The following is a 17930-nucleotide window of genomic DNA, read 5'->3' on the forward strand; positions in this document are numbered from 1 at the left end:
GCTGCATACTCTGCATCATACTACTGAAGGTGGACGAAAAATTTAATCATAATCTACATATGTATTTACAGCAACTACATCTATGAGGTGAATGATGAAAAGTATCTTGAATATGTATATGTACAAATATGTCTGGCAGGAATCGAACCCGCAATGTTTGGATCTTTCTTATTTCTTATTATAGGATTAATAAGAGCTACTGTGAACCTGAATTCCTTACATTTTGCCCTTCCATTGCCCGGAGTAATCAAATAGCGTTAGCCATGCAGCCAAACAGTTTCCAGGAGCGTGTAAACCGTACTCGATGGACTCCAGCATGCGTGTTGGAATGTTGTGATTTTCTCATAAAAATAAAATGTCATGTGTATATAGTTTTAAGGGAAAACTACATTGAGGTTATGTGTTGGTAATTCATATTAATTTAGTCGAGTGGTTTATCTTCGTTTGTTTTGTTCTTTGGACGTTTGAATTGTTTTTCGTGTGTGATGCTCAGTTATAGTCAACAGCTCGTAATAAATGTATGTGTGTGATGAAGCTGGTGTTTCAATGGATAAGTTGTTGTCCTAAACCGGTGTAACGAGCAGAAATGAAGATATATATTTTTCTTTGGTATTTGGTTTACGTCGCACTGACACAGATATGTCTTATGGCGACGATGGGATAGGAAAGGCCTAGGAAGTGGAAGGAAGCATCCGTGGCCTTAATTAAGGTACAGCCCCGGCATTTGCCTGCTGTGAAAAATGGGAAACCACGGGAAACCATCTTCAGGGCTGCCGACAGTGGGGCAGTATCCAGTAATCGGGAGATAGTGGGTTCGAGCCCCACTGTCGGCAGCCCTGAGGGAAGATATATCAACAGTATGTGTGTGTTGAATGTTAAACTCGTTTGCGTTAACCGAGAATGCTGTACTCACGCCAGAATATTTTGTCATCATTATCACAGATAAAGTAAATGACAAAGACAGTTTTAAATTTACAATACTACAGCACAGAGATCCAATATCTAGGGATTCCTGAGTAACTTGCCCGATCTGAGTACAGGTATTCAAGTTTCGAACTACTAATCTCGCAATATGCGTGGAAGCTTGTTAAACCACTGCAGCCTTCGTAACAGATTCATGACTCTATATACTTGACTGTTCTCAGAATATTAGGGCCTTCCTCTTCAGGGTCGCTTTCTTGTTAATGTCATGTAGACCTATAAGGAAATAATTCTGGTTTTATTCAGTTGGCTCTAGTTATCTGTGACATGTTCATCACTGTGGACAAAACTTTTCTAGATATCTGAAAACCGACGTTCATCGTTGGCACCCACTCGTCGTGGTTATCAGCCAGCTGAAGTGAAGATTCAAGCAGAACTAGTTGAAATGCAGAAAAGAGAAGAGGAACTTAGGTATGACAAAACATATTCTGTCATTTCATTTTGTGTCGGTGGAAGGTATGTTAATTACGTAATATAATCTATGCTTAGAATTATTAAGAAAGTAATCATCAAAAACTGATGTAAATTAATGCTTTATTGTGGACTTGTGTTTTGTCTGTCTACTCCTCACGGCATGAAACATAAATATAATTTAGATAAATAAATACATGTATCTGTGATGGATCTTGTTGAACTTACTTCTTGTATATATAAGAGTAGGTTGCATTGTTCCAGCCCTACTACAGACACTGTTCGAACAATATCCCTTTAGAGCCAGGGCAGGAACTTTTTCAGTTACAATTTTTCTGTGCTTAAGTCTAGGTAAATTAGTGTTAATGTTTAGTGGGAACAAATGGAACTGTTTTTCTTGGAGGTATTCGGTTTTCCATATTTATTTCTGTTCATAAAAGCTCTATGATCTTTCCTTTACTCATTGTTCTAATGATGCCGGCACACCAACCCCCGACTGAAGTATGTTAAACGCCCGTATTTCTTCAGATATTTAACAGCCACATCAGATAACTAACAGCTGTAATGTAAGATTCCGTTAAATTGTAATCCTAGATGGGCTCAGTAGCGGCGATTAGGGGGGGGGGGAGCGAGGGGGAGGGGGCAGTCGCCTCCCCCCACTTTGTGGAGATTTTTTCCATTTTAGCCGGCTAAAACTAAGAATTATAGGAATTATTAAAACAAGCCATTTGTACAATCCCTTTTGTGTTATCAGCTAATCATTTAATTTAATTGTTAACAAAATTACCAGCGGAAATACGCAAAAATGTCGTCCTTCACGGCTAACCGGTTTGTACAGCGCCACAGTAACTAGTGGAGACTGTACGTGCTGTGAGGAACGGTAGCAGGGGTATATTGGTTTGCCAAGGTCATCGACACAAATATTTGTTTCACCCTCTTGCCGCGCGCATTTCACAGTTCGGCAGTCTCCTAAATGTCTCTTAGTTTGTAGTCTAATACTAAATTATTTTTCATTGTGTAAGCATGACGTACTTCTATTTAATCGATATACATGTGTAATATTGTTCCTTTGGTGAAAGTTTTATTGTATAGTATTGAATCAAAACGTCAAAAAAACTATTATTACCGCACTTACGTTGGTAAACTGTCAAACTTTATCTCTTCATCGAAATTTTACATAGAACATAAAAACTTACCATTTTTAGCCCTTTCTTCGGTTCTGACGTACGTAGGTGGTTCAAAAGGTTAGTTGCACTAACGCGCTGCAGCAGCGCGCTGTGTGTCGCAAACGTGGGCACAGCGGAGAAAGGGACAGACACTGCCCACACGTCTGTTAGGCAGGTCGCTGTGGTGTCTCGTCTAGTATTGTGTGAATAGCGGCCGAATGCAATGGCGCGTCAACTGGACTTTCACTCCAAATATGAGGTGCGTGCGACAATCCGGATCCTATGGACCAAAAGGAAGAATTGCACGGACATTCATCATGAAATTAGTGCTGTGTATGGGGAGCGGGCCATTTCCCGTCAAGGTATCGTAAAGTGGTGTCAGCAATTCGAAGCCGGACGCACGGATAGCACGGACAACCATCGCGAAGGCAGGCCCGCAACGTCCAGGACCCGAGCAAAGGTCAACAGTGTGAATGCGATCATTAGACAGAACCGGCGCATTAAACTGAGAGAAACTGCGACGCAGCTGAACATGTCGTATGGCAGTGTGTTCACCATTGTTCACGAGGACCTTGGATATCGTAAGCTGTGTCAAAGATGGGTCCCACGTCTTCTCACCGATGAGCACAAGGGACAACGTTTCCAATCCTCCCTGGCATTTTTGCAACGCTATGCCGCAGATGGCAACGGGTTTCTGTGGCGAATCGTCACAGGCGACGGAACGTGGGTCCACCACTTCACCCCCGTAACGAAGCGAACATCAATGGAATGGGTGCACCCCTCATCACCACAACGAAAGAAGGCCAAGGTTCAACCTTCAGTCGGTAAGGTTATGGCGACAGTGTTCTTTGACATGGAGGGTTTGCTGCACGTGGAATTCATGCCGAAAGGAACGACAATCAACGCGGCGTCGTATTGTCAAACATTGCACCGGTTGAGTAAAGTGATTAAAGAGAAGCGCCGGGGGAAATTGAGCGCCGGTGTAATTTTGTTGCACGATAACGCAACACCTCACAATGCCAGCCAAACGAGAGAACTGCTGCAGCGTTTCGAGTGGGAGGTCTGGCAGCATCCACTCTACAGTCCCGACCTAGCGCCATGTGACTTTCATCTGTTCGGTAAGCTCAAAACAGAGCACGGTCGTCGACGTTTCCAGACCGATGAGGAGGTGAAGGCCGCTGTCTCCGAGTGGCTGCAGAACACTGGAGGAAATTTGTATGCATCCGGCATCGACAAATTGGTTGTGCGTTCGCAGAAATATTTGAAGTCTCTTGGAAACTATGTGGAAAAGTGACGTTACAGTGTATGTAGTTATAGTCCTGTTGCTGTTGTATAGGTAGTGTAATAAATGGCCATAACTGGAAAGTGCAACTTATTTTATGATCTGCCCTCGTATATACCCCCCTCCCGCTCTATTCCCGAAGAGGGTAGTTTTTGTTGTCTGTACATATGTTTGCCCCTCCACTTCGCCGCTACTGGATGGGCTCACAATGTGCAGCATTAAGCAGTTGAAGGGAGCACGATGCTGTACAGTGGGTGAACGGTCGACTCTAGTCATATGCTTGCCACAGTATCAGGCAAGAACACGAAATAAATTTCCTGTTTCGAAGAGTTCTCGTTTATTTCAAAACATTATTAATCTTTTATTTTGCTCCTTTATACTTTTCACGTTTAGACAAAGTATATAGTGGCGTTTATATTGCCCTTCCAGATGATGTAAAATATACTTGATATACAGACATTTATAGCTGTTCCTAAGTTCACTGATTTCCACTAATGTTAATCAAGACTTTTTAAAGTGTGAAGATCAAAAGAGGTATCAGTTGTCTCTAAAACAATGTTTTTTTGTTTGGTGATATAGGTTTCCCAAATGATGTGTACCTCTGTGGAGTAGCAATTGGTAGGCCACGTTATGTGAAAACATACTTTGAATTATTGCAAACGTTTTGCTAAATAATTATTAAAAGGCAAGGAATGATGCTGTTAATGGAAGCAAGCTTATGTATGGGAAAATAAAGTTACGGAGAGTTACTTTATTAAAGTAACAACACAGAAGGTTAGACAGGTAGTAAATTATCTACATGAAGCCCATGCGTGATGACTTTGATGGCTCGTAGGCATACACAGTAATCATGCAGCACATAACCCTCTACGATTGGACCTAATCACACCACATTATTAACGCACTGCCTATTTTGATTACTCGACAGTAGCAATATATGAAACAGAAACAACATAGGTTACTCATTTTCTATATATATAAAATAACATGTCCTGACTGACTGACTGACTGACTGACTGACTGACTGACTGACTGACTGACTGACTGACTGACTGACTGACTGACTGACTGACTCTTCATCGCCGAGCTAAAACTACTGGACATAAAGAAATGACATTTTGAGGATACATTTATATTACAGTGTAGGTGCTCGCTAAGGGAGGAGTTTTTGATATTCCATCGCCAAGTGGGTGAAAAGGGGGGTGAATTTTTAAAATGAGTGTGTCTATATCTCAAAAACTTAACGGTTTAAAGACATGAAAATTGGTATTTGGAATCTCTTAAAAATAAGGAAACGCCTATGTTTTGTTTTCGGAAATCCGCATAAGAGGGGTTAAAAAGGTGAAAATGGGGATTAAATAATTTTTATCAGGCCACTTATATCTCAAAACCTGAATATGTTACGGACATGAAAATTGGTATTTGGAATCTCCTTTAAAAATAAAGAAACACGTTTTTTATTTGGAAAATCTACTTACGACGGGGTAAACAAGAGTGACAAAGGCGGTAAGTTTTTTAAAATGATTATATCTACAACATATCTAAAAAATGTAACATTTTACAGATGTTAAAATTGGTATTTGGAATTTCCTTTAAAAGTAAAGGAACATGCATAATTTTATTTCTTAAAATCCACTTAAGAGGAAGTGTTAAAGGGAGTGAATTTTTAAAATGAGCATATTTACAGTATATCTCAAAAAATTAACATTCACTAGTGTCAAAAATTAAGCATTTTTAAAATGATATTTGTTCGTGGCATCAACCTCTGCAGATCTTTTGGCACAAAGTTAAGCATAATCACTAAACGAGGCCATACCACCTGATAGGAATGTCAAACGGATTGCTGAACAAACGGAAGCTGACTCACACACCATATGTCACACAACTTGTCCAAAAAACAGTGTCAGAAAGGTTCTGATAGCTAACCTACAATTTTGACAACAACTAACAAAACTTGGCAATGTCTTCCGTAACAAAATATGTTGTTAATAAGGTGTATGGCTACCCCTAACGGCCACACATGCTTCGCAGCCACGTGGTATGCTCTCTATCAGATGGTCCAAGAGTTCTTGTGGCAGTCTATCCCATTCTTCAGAAAGGGCAATACAAAGGTCTTGGAGGGTCCTTCGTGGAGGCTGACGGGATGCAGCTCGCCTCCCCAATGCATCCCAGGCATGTTATATAGGAGTCATATCCTCAGACCTTGCTGGCCAGTTCATGCGATGAATGTCTTTCCCAGCCAGAAATTCATCCACCAGATCAGCGCGGTGCGGTCGGGCATTATAGTCCATTAAGAGGAAGTCTGGACCAACCGCACCTCTGAAGAGTCGAACATGTGGTCTCAGTACCTCATCCCTGTATCTCCGAGCGTTAACAGTGTTCTTCGGACCACCCATGAATATGTGCAGGTCCGTACGGCCATTCAACATGATGCCGCCCCACGCCATGACGCCACCAACACCATACTGGTCGCGTTCCACGATGTTCCTGTGGTTGGATCGGCTACCCGGTTTTCTTCAAATTAATGTGCGACGGGAATCGTTCTGCAAACTGAAGTGGGATTCGTCTGTGAAGAGCAAATGCCATTCATTCATGGACCATTCATTCATTGGCGGCTCCACAGTAAACGGGCTCGTCTCTGTGCTGGAGTAAGCGGGACGCGCACCGCTCGACGTCGGGCAAACAGCCCTGCTGTTCTGAGCCTCCGGTACACAGTTTGCCGGGAAACGGCAACTCATGAGACGGCTGCAAGCTCCGCCAACAATTGCCTTGCAGGTGCACTCCGATTTCGTCGGGCTGTTAAGGCCAGATATCCGTCCTGCTGCGGGGTGGTTACCCTTGGTCGACCTGGTACTGGCATACGACTAACATCTCCTGTGTCTCGAAATCATCTCCAAAGCCTGGAAATGACACTTTGTGGCACATTCAAAGATACGGCGACTTCGGTCTGTGTCTGGCCTGCTTCCGGGTGGCCGGGTATTCTACCCTGCCAGACGGGGTCCAAATGGCGTCTATGTGCCATTATGTTGTCACGTTCACCACGAGGCTACACCCCTCACGCTATCACACGGCAAACACGACTGAGGGAATATGGGGCGCAGGCACTGGCTGTGTTTACCACGCGGTTACGTGGCTAGTCAAAGCAGGGAACACTCCTTTCCTATACAAGGCGAACACGTAAAGTTGGTAGATGCATATGTCGCGCGATTTGCGCTCTATTTCCTGTTGGCCTACTTACTCGTAACTTATGCTTAAATTTTGGACACTAGTGTTTTACAGACGTGAAATTTGGTTCTTTTAATCTCCTTTAAAAATAAATAATACGTATTCCTTTGTTTTTGGAAGAACACTTAGGGGGGCAAAATGACTGGAAAAAGGTGTTGAATTATTTTTATTATGATACTGGTATCTCCAAAACTGAAGATATAACATACATACATAAATACATACATCATCATTTTAGACCGTTATGCCTTTCAGCGTTCAGTCTGCAAGCCACAATCCTCTATTTGCAACTAGTGCTGTGGCCTGATTTAGTTCTATACCTCTTATCTTTAAATCGTTAGAAACTGAGTCTGACCATAGTCGTCTTGTTCTCCCTGTATTTCTCATACCCTCTATAACAGAGTCCATTATTCTCCTAGGTAACCTATCCTCCTCCATTTGCCTCACATGACCCCACCATCGAAGCCGGTTCGTGCGTACAGCTTCATCCATCGAGTTCATTCCTAAATTAGCCTTTATCTCCTCATTATGAGTATTCTCCTGCCATTGTTCCCACCTGTTTGTACCAGCAATCATCCTTGCTACTTTCATGTCTGTTACTACTAACTTATGTATAAGATATCCCGAGTCCAACCAGCTTTCGCTCCCGTAAAGCAAAGTTGGTCTGTAAACAGACCGATGTAAAGATAGTTTCGTCCGGGAGCTGACTTTCTTCTTACAGAATACTGTTGATCGCAACTGGGAGCTCACTGCATTAGCTTTACTGCAACTTGATTCAGTCTACTTAGTATATTACCATCCTGTGAGAACACACATCCTAAATACTTGAAATTATACACGTGTTCCAGCTGTCTATCACCAATCTGACATTCAGTTCTGTTGAATTTCTTGCCTACTGACATCAATTTAGTCTTCGAAAGGCTAATATTCATACCATAGTCATTGTACTTATTTTCAAGTTACAATATATTATACTACAGGCTTTCGGCACAATCTGCAATTAAGACCAAGTCGTCAGAATAGGCCAGAATGTTTACTACATTTCCACCTAACTGAATCCATCCCTGGCACTGTGTACCTTTCAGCAGATGATCCATGTAAACTACGAACAGCAAAGGGTGAAAGATTACAGCCTTGTCTAACCCCTGTAAGTACCCTGAACCAAGAACTCATTCTACCATCAATTCTCACTGAAGCCCAATTGTCAAAATAAATGCCTTTGATTTATTTTAATAATATACCTTTGATCCCATGGTCCCCCAGTATGGTGAACATCTTTTCCATCGGTACACTGTCATATGCTTTCTGTAGATCTACGAAACATAAACACAACTGCCTTTTCCTCTCGTTGCATTTCTCAATTACCTAGCGCATACTGAAAATTGATCCTGACATAGCCTCTGTGTTCTGAAACCACACTGGTTTCACACCGGTTTTCATCCAACTTTCTCTCAACCACTGATCGAACCCTCCCTTCCAAAAGGCCAGTGAATAATTTGCCTGGTATACTACTCAAAGAGATACCTCGATAGTTGTTGCAATCCTTCCTGTTCCCTTGATTATAGATAGGTGCAGTTACTGCTTTTGTCCAATCTGAAGGTACCTTATCAACACTACATGGTATTCTTATTATTCTATGAAGCCTTTCATCCCTGCCTTCCCACTATACTTCACCATTTCAGGTCTAATTTGATCTATCCCTGCTGCTTTATGAACATTGAGTTTATTTTCCATCCTTTCCACTTCCTCAAGCGTAATATCAGCAACACAATTTTCCTCCTCACCATGATCTCCGTTGTTCGCGACACCACCATGAAGATTTCCTTTTACGTTGAGAAGATTTTCAAAATATTCCCTTCACTTGTCCCGTGTATCCCTGGTATCTATAATGAGTTCACCTGAATTACCCAAAACACTGTTCATTTCCTTTATCCCCCCCCCCTTCCTAGGATTCTTTACTATTGTCCGGAAATGTTTTCCTGTTGCTGGACTTAGACTTTCCAGGCTATTACCAAAATCTTCCCACGACTTCTTTCTGGATTCAACAACTATTCGTTTCGCTCTGTTTCTTTCATCTACGTACAATTCCCTGTCTGCCTCGGCCGTTGTTTGGAGCCATTTCTGATAAGCCTTATGTATACGTTTACAAGCTTCTCTCACTTCGTCATTCAACCAAGTTGTTCACTTTTTCCCATCTTTACACACAGTTTTTCCTAGGCATTCACTTGCTGTTGCTACCACAGCATCCCTGTATGCCACCCATTCTCTTTCTATATCATGAATCTGCTTACTATCTACTGTTCGGAACTTCTCACTAATCCTATCCATGTACTTCTGTCTAATTTCCTCGCCCTGGAGATTTTCTACCCTTATTCGTTTGCAGACAGATTTCACTTTCTCTACCCTAGGCCTAGAGATACTTAGTTCACTACATATCAGATAGTGGTCTGTATCATCGAAAAATACCCGAGAAACCCGCACATTTCTGCCACATTTCCTGAATTCGAAGTCGGTTGAGATATAGTCTATTATGGATCTGGTACCCCTTGCCTCCCATGTTTAAAGAATGTATACGTAACAGCTAAACCCATACTAGCACAGAAGTCCAGCAGACGCTTCCCTTTCCTATTAGCTTCCATATCTTTCCCACATTTACCAATCACCCTTTGTTATCCTTTAGTTCTATTTCCAACTCTCGCATTGGGATCACCCATTAGCACTATCCCATCCTTGCTGTTCACCCTGACTACGATGTTATTCAGCACTTCATAAAACTTGTCTTTCATCCTCATCTGCATCCTCACACGGTGAATATACAGAGACAATTCTCGTTCTAATTCCTCCAACCTCCAAATCTACCCACATCATTCACTCGTTTGCGTGCCTAACAGAAACTATGAACAACCCTACCCCAGACTCTGATCTTCCCTTTTTAACACCCGTCAAGTACATTTTATAAGCTTCTATCTCTTCCTCATTATCTCCCCTTACCAGAACAGCACGTACTCCTAGCACATCCAGATGCATCCTCTTTGGTGACTCAGCCAGTTCTACTTTCCTTCTTCCATAAGCCCCATGAATACTGATAGCTCCCCATCGAATTCCATTTCGTTCGCCAAGTTGTTTCCAAGGAGTCCTTCGCCTGTCAAATGTGAGTGGGACTCCATTACTCCCATAGGTCCAGGGCTTGCTTAAAATGATCTGAGCTCGGTAAATTCATAAAGCAGGATGCTACCCTACTTACGCATAGTCCAAGTAAGGATCTCGCCTCTTAAGGCTTGGGGACCACCGGTGGATTGTATAGCCCTAGGAGCCTGAGCACAAGATATGCCATGACTCAGAATATGTCCGAGATGCCCACTCCCATTCCGTTGCAACTGGTATCCCGACTCTCAGGACCATTTACTAGGCCACTCAGCCGCTGCACATGTTTCACCAACTAGTACGTGACTACAGTAACCCACACCCAGGTGTGAAAATTGATATTTGGAATCTAATTTAAAAATAAAGAAAGCTCTTTTCGGAAAATTCACTTAAAGGGGTTGTAACAAGGACTGAAAAAGGCAGTGAATTATTTTCATGAGGATACTTATAACTCAAAAATTGAAGATGTTACAGATGTGAGCATTTGCATTTGGAATCTTATTTAAGAATACAGAAACGCGTATTTTTTGTTTTCGGAAAATTCAGTGAAGGGGGTATGGTGGGTAAGAAGAAGTGAACAAAGTCTTGAATTATTTTTATGAGGATACTTATAAATCGGATACTGAAGATGTTACAAGCGTGAACATTGGTATTTGGAGTCTCCTGTAAAAGTAAAGGAACATGCATGATTTGTTTTCTGAAAATCCACTTAAGTGGAAGTGTTAAACGGGGTGAATTTTTAAAATGTGCATGTCTACAGTACATCTCAAAAACTTAACATATTGCAGACGTGAAGATTGGTGTTTTTAATTTCTTTTAAAATTAAGCATGTTTTCTTGTTTCGGAATAGCACTTAAGGGTTAGGAGTTGTAGAAAGGACTGAAAGATTGGTTGAATTCTTTATATAATGATATTTATATTCTCAGAAACTGAAGATGTTACAGACATGAAAATTTGTATTTGGGGTCTCCTTTAAAAATAAAGAAACATGCATTCTTTTGTTTTCAGTGAATCCAATTAGGGGGGGGGGGGATAAGTGAATTGAAAAATTAGTTGTAGTATTTGTTTGAGGATGCTTATATCACGAAAACGAAGGATGTTACGACTGAGAAAACTGGTATTTGGAATCTCTATTATTAAAAGTAAAGACACACATATGTTGGGGCGTGGGGCGGACTCAATTTAAGGGGTGTAAAAAGAGTTAAATTCCTTTTATGAGGATACAAACAAGAAGTGGACTTAAAATATAAACCCAGGTGGGGGCGGGGGGATGAGGAATGGTGACAAAAGCATGCATTTATATAAAACTGTTTGAATTATGAAGTCAAAATTTCAAATGATATCCTAGGTGTTAAATAACTGAAGGTTTGAAACAAATGTAACCGCTCAGAGAGTTAAATGGGTGTTAAGATCCGAAAACAAATATATTCGTTCCTACCTCGGAAATGGTTTAACGTACGAAGACAAAATTCCAAATAGCGGTGTAAATTTTAAATCATCCTAAAGTGTGAACTGAGGTTAGCTCGGTAAATGAAGTGATTCATCCCTCCAAATCCCTTCGACGTGCAAAGTTATAATTTTACGAGAAGGGTCTTCTCTGTCCGAGATATAAAATATCGTTCACTTCAAAATGTTTCTCCTCTAAGGGGTTTAGATGGTGGTTGACTCTCAAGCACACAATATCCATTCTTCCGAAACCGTTTCATATACGAACTTTTTTTTTATGGATGGTGGTCTTCCATATCCTAGTTGTTAATAAATATTTAGTAACATTCAGCCCTTAAAAAGTGTTCATTCTTCCATTACTGTTCGACGTACAAAATCAAAATTTCACAGGTTGGTCGCTTTTACGTTCTAGATGTTAAATAAGATAGGGTTTAAAACATTCAAATTCTTCCGTATGGGGTTCAAATGAGTGTTAGATCAGAAAGTAAATAATCATTCCCCTAAATCGGTTTGACGTACGAACTGAGGGCGTATTTTGCAGGCTCAGATGGCAGTTGACTCTCCAAGTTGTAAAACTTAAAATACGTAGTAACTTTAAGTTTGAAACCGTAGCGAAGCACGGGTATCTTGCTAGTTACGGCATATTATACACGTGTGTGTGAAACATTAATTCCATAATATTACTGTTCCTTGTTCACTTCACACACGGCTGTGTAAATATGATTACGTGTACCGGTATATTATTTATTTAACCACCAATCTTTATTACTTGAGAGTAGTAAAGGATCACGAGAAACCTACATTTTTTCTATATATTATTGAAGACGTTTGTCCGACTCGTTGGCTGAATTGTCAGCGTACTGGCCTTCGGTTCAGAGGGTCCCGTGTTCGGTTCCCGGCCGGTTCGGAGATTTTAATCGCTTCTGATCAATTCTTCTGGCTCGGGGACTGGGTGTATTTCTCTGTCCCAAAACTCTCCTCATCATATTCAGACAACATACCACACTACCAACCACCACAGAAACACGCAATAGTGATTACATCCCTACATATAGGGTTAGCGTCAGGAAGGGCATCTGGCCTTAAAACAGGGCCAAATCCACATGTGCAACTCAGTTCGCACCTGCGACCCCACAGGTGTACAAAAAAGAGGTAGCAAAAAAAAGGAAGAAGATTACTGAAGACGTTGGAATGAAAACCTACAACCTGTTCTCCAGTCACTGACCAGGTCAGGGATGTAATGAATGAATCATATATGGGCTATTAGTACGAAGGGGTCACCACTCCCAAAGTGATGTAGTAATGACTGATAGATGCGATGAAATGAGAATGGAGAGTGTTGCTGGAATCGAACATGACAGTGAAAACCGGAGTACGCAGAGAGAAACCTGTCCCGCCTCCGCTTGGTCCAGCACAAATCTCACATGGAGTGACCGGGATTTGAACCACGGTATCCAGCGGTGAGAGGCAGGCGCGCTGCCGCCTTAGCCACAGAGGCTCTTACTGAAGACATTTATGTTGGTCAAATATTCTTCCCGTCTTTTTCACTCATACGATCAGCTGCTTGGCTCTTATCTAGGGTTACCAGACGTCCTTATTTGCCAGGACATGCCCTTATTTTTTAGCGTCTGTCCTAGCGTCCGTATTTATTTTTTAATTATTTGCTGATTGTCCGTATTTTCGTCTAATAATGTTAAAATGAACTTTTTCCAACTGGAAACCCATTTTCGTAAATTTAGACTCGCTTATTCCACAACCTTTGACTTCAGCTGCAGCTTGAACTTTTTAAATTCCTGTAGTCTTTGACTAGTATATTATCGCTGGTCGAAATCGATAGTCGCAGTTGGCGATATCATACGGAAACGGAAGCTAAAGACAAATCATTTTCATCCATATTGCTGCTTAGTTGTGCCACAATCCTTGTGATCTACTCTACAATATCTGTTGTGATCTGTTGGTACATTAAATGTATTATGGGGAAAAGAAAGTGCAAGTTCACTGCTGAATTGGAGGAAAGATATAAATGCTTCAGAAAGGGCCGCGCCGATGAAGAAGCCTTGTGTCTAGTAGTATGTATGTGGCTAATCGTAGAGCTATGGATTTAGAAAGTCACATTACAAAGGGCAAACATAAAGCTAATGTTCAAAGTGCATCAACTTCAACTTCGAATAATGTGTTGACATTTTTCAAAAAGAACACATCCCTAAACGAAAATGCAGTTGCTGCAGAGGGAGTTCTTGTGTATCACAGTGCTGTTCAGCATGGGGGCTACAAAACTATGGATTGTATGTCTAAGCTTCCACCTAAATTATTTTCTGATTCTGAAATAGGGAAAAATACTCACTGCCAACCTGAGGAAAGCAATGGCAAACTACCTCACTCCTCGTCTTGCCTAGTACGCCTCATTTTGGTGCTGCCATTGGTTTTTGCGGTTTCCTTATAACCGCATAACCTTTGATGGTGCTATTTGAGGGTCCAACCAGCCTCTGGGCTGATGACCTAACAGACAACTATCAACCATGCGTTACTCATGGTATATCCTTCCTCACCTCACACTTCGCCCGTTTACTTCTACTGTACATCCTTGTAGGAAGAGAATGAAGGGCTCCTGTTAGAGGTGCAATATAGTTTTATTTTTATTGGTAGATCTGCTAAAATGAAATGCCATCTTTCGTGTTAAGTGTTTTCTTTTGTTGGTGGGAATCGAACCCGTCATCTTGGGTCGGACACCAATACTGATCTCCCGAGGAAGGTAATTAACCAGTGAACGATAGGTATGACCGCTGTAAAATAATAATAATAATAATAATAATAATAATAATAATAATAATAATAATAATAATAATAATAATGGGGGATGGCATCTATACCGGTATAGGCTTGGTGTTGACCTAATGGGGATAAAATCAATGGCGAAGACGTCATAAACACCCAGTCCCCAAGGCAGGGGAATTAACAGTATGAGGAGGTTGATTCCGGAAACTGAACCGGGGTCATCCGACTAAAGGCAAACGTTCTATCTATTTAGCCACAAAGCCGGACTTTCATTTGCTAAACCTTAGGCTACCATCTCCACTGATCAGGGGTTGAGCAATGGCAGTAGCAGAGGCCGGGGCAGTAGCCTGTAAAGCAGCCTTGACAACATAGCAGGCTTCTCCATTGGCTACTGGCTGCAGCTCAAAACGCTGAAGGCTTGACGTTCACTAAACCAACCATCGAAAGGAGGTAACCTAAATCTAGTTATAGCCCATGTCTTAATCCCAGCATACGCCACTGCCTCTCGCCCCTATCGGGCGACCGGGCGAGGCTATGTTCTCTCCCTTTATCCCGGCTCAGAGGCGAGAAAAGACAAGTGAAGTAGTGTTTGACTGCTAGGTAACGCTTCGCTACACATATCTACTGCGCGCGCATTTCATTAGTATATTAAATTCAAATAAAATATTTGCTTTTATTTCTTTAGAAAATTATTGGGGAAACTCAGCTTACCGTGCCCACTCTCAGGTTTCCCATCATCATCATCATCATCATCATCATCATCATCATCATCATCATCATCATCGCCATTTACTAAAGGCTATACTTGTCGTTGCAACCAGTTTTTCATGTTCATTTCCGGCATCTTCATATGAGCTGCAGTTCATTTTTTGCATCACTAGGTTCTTGATGTATGAATGTCTCGGTCGCCCTCCTCCCTTTTTTTTCTATGATGTTGCAAATAAAACTGTTGTGTCTCATTTACACCTTCCTTTTCTCTATTTCACTGATGAGACTTTTTTTCACTTACTTCTCTATTAAGTAAATTCGTGGTGGTGCAACTGTTTCTAGGCACACCCGCAATGGAGGTGAGTTGCACGTACCTCATACCTAATACCTACTATCCTTAAATCTCTGACAGTACCGCGAATCGAACCCGACTCTCTCAGTACGGCAGATTATCGTGCTAACCGTTACACTGTGGAGGCGGACATGTACTTCTCTTAACACCACGGAGTTGTCAGGCCCCGGGTTCGATTCCCGGCCGGGTCAGGGGTTTTAATTGTAAATGATTAATATCCCTGGCCTGGGGACTGGGTGTTTGTGTCGTCCTTAATGTTCCTTTCCTCACATTCAACACTCTACACTTCCGCAATTACAATTATACGCAGATTCCTATCATATGGTGAAAGTAGCGACAAAAGATCTGCAGAGGTCGACGCCACGAACAAATATCATTTAAAAAAACACCATGGGTTAGTTTCTCTTTCACTCCAGCTTGTTCAGTTTAATCGTCTCAGTTGCTTCTGTCATTTTCTTGTTTCCCTAGGGTCCGTGATTCACTTCCACATGTTAGTACACTCCAGGTTTCACTACTGACGCGATACTATTTATTATCTTCATATCACCGAGCTCGATAGGTGCAGTCGCCTAAGTGCGGCAAGTGTCCAGTATTCGGGAGATAGTGGGTTCGAACCCCACTGTCGGCAACCCTGAAGATGGTTTCATGTGGTTTCCCAATTTCACACCAGGCAAATGCTGGAGCTGTACCTTAATTAAGGCCACGGCCGCTTCCTTCCCACTCCTAGCCCTTTCCTGTCCCATCGTCGCCATAAGACCTATCTGTGTCGGTGCGACGTAAAGAAACTTGCAAAAATAATCTTCATATCATCAGTTTAAATACTACTGTAGCTGATATGGTGAGATTTACACATGCGTGTAACGCTGACTGAACATGATACAGAATTTCTATCATGTTTATGATTACGTAAAACGGGGTAAGTCGTGAAGACGTATAAGGTAACTGCATTGTTTTTGCCCAGATGTAGTTTCGGAAATGTATTCTACTTTCGTACTTTGCAAACAAAATTATACAGCAGGTTTCCTTGTCCTAGTCCTTATAAGAACGGTGTTGGAGCAAAGTCCCTTCAGAGACAGATAAGGAACTTCTTCAATCAGATTCTTGCGGATATATTAAATGTCTTCTCATCACATATTGTCAGACGACGAAGTACTGTGTAGTACCAGCATTTAACAAAGTAAATTTAGATACTTTGGGTGTTGTTTTTGCTCGGTGCTTCTCACAACTCAGCCCCTTGTGGTTTGCAACCCCACTTGCACGAGCTGCCAGACTGCAGCACGGAAGAATATCGAGTGGAAAGGGAATCAGGTAACGTTTGGACGTAGATATTGGCCAACCCTGAGCATGTAGAAGAGATAAGCGAGGCAACATCACATGTATTTGCCTTCCAGGAGGTGTGGATTGTGACGTCACGCACGCACAAATCATTCCTGTTCGATTGGCATTTTCTTGGATACTGATCAAGATATTTATATGATTAAACATTCTGGATGTATTGGCTTTTCCTCATCAAGGGAAGTAATTAATTAACAGTAATTTCATTCTGACGAAATGTGCATGATGTAGTCGCGCTGCAATACGTATGGCATTTAAGTGCTTGATTAGAACTGATAATAACTCCATAAGAACTGTTTTCTAAACACCCTTGCGTCCCTGATTATCATAATGCCAGGTTATTTTTTACTTTGGTTGTAGATGAAATGAAACGTTGTATGGCTTTTAGTGCCGGGATATCCCAGAACTGGTTCGGCTCGCCAGGTGCAGGTCTTTCTATTTGACTCCCTTAGACGACTTGCGCGTCATGATGAGGATGAAATGATGATGAAGACAACACATACACCCAGCCTCTGTGCCACTGGAATTAACCAATTAAGGTTAAAATCCCCGACCCGGCCGGGAATCGAACCCGGGACCCTCTGAACCGAAGGCCAGTACGCTGACCGTTCAGCCAACGAGTCGGACTCTGGTTGTAGATGATAAATAATGACGTAAATAATAATACGCCATTTGGGAAATAACCTCAACAGTCATATAAAATTTGTTATAGTGGAAAACATTCCTTTTCGGTTTCGACTCAATAAATTTAAAACCGTTAGGTTCTTCAATAATGTAATTAAGTTGTTTCTTTTTCAGGTATAATCTGTAATTATATGTTTTCTTTTTCAGGTATTTGCTAAATTGTATTTATTCATAAATTAGTTTTGGCAGAGTGAAGAACCTAACAGTTATAAGTTATATAAAATTTAACGGCATTATAACGGTAGAAAAAATTGTGATAATAAGAAAGGATATGCATTACAATCGTCCGCTTGTCGTTGTACAAGCCCCAGATCTTGTACAATAACAGAGCCGGAAGTAGCATGTACACCGGGTCGGTTATGGATTTGTTTTCTGGATGAAGTCTTCTACTGCAGCCTTGTAGTCGAAATCTACAGATGCG

At 41.5% G+C, this 17930-nt stretch overlaps 1 protein-coding gene across 2 annotated transcripts in view; it reads left to right on the top strand.

Moving 5' to 3' along the window:
• The window catches only part of LOC136862988 (uncharacterized), a 230216-nt gene that overhangs the window by 182095 nt on the left and 30191 nt on the right, over positions 1-17930 (top strand). Inside the window, exon 7 of one of the 2 annotated variants that reach the window (XM_067139290.2) lies at positions 1280-1392. The exons of the other annotated variant lie outside the window; for it this stretch is intronic. Within the exon in view, the coding sequence (XP_066995391.2) occupies positions 1280-1392 (113 nt within the window). The remainder of the gene's footprint in view (positions 1-1279; positions 1393-17930) is intronic. 2 annotated transcript variants of the gene reach the window in all.

Source organism: Anabrus simplex, chromosome 2, assembly GCF_040414725.1.
Source record: "Anabrus simplex isolate iqAnaSimp1 chromosome 2, ASM4041472v1, whole genome shotgun sequence".
In the NCBI taxonomy this organism is placed as follows: Eukaryota; Metazoa; Arthropoda; class Insecta; order Orthoptera; family Tettigoniidae; genus Anabrus; species Anabrus simplex.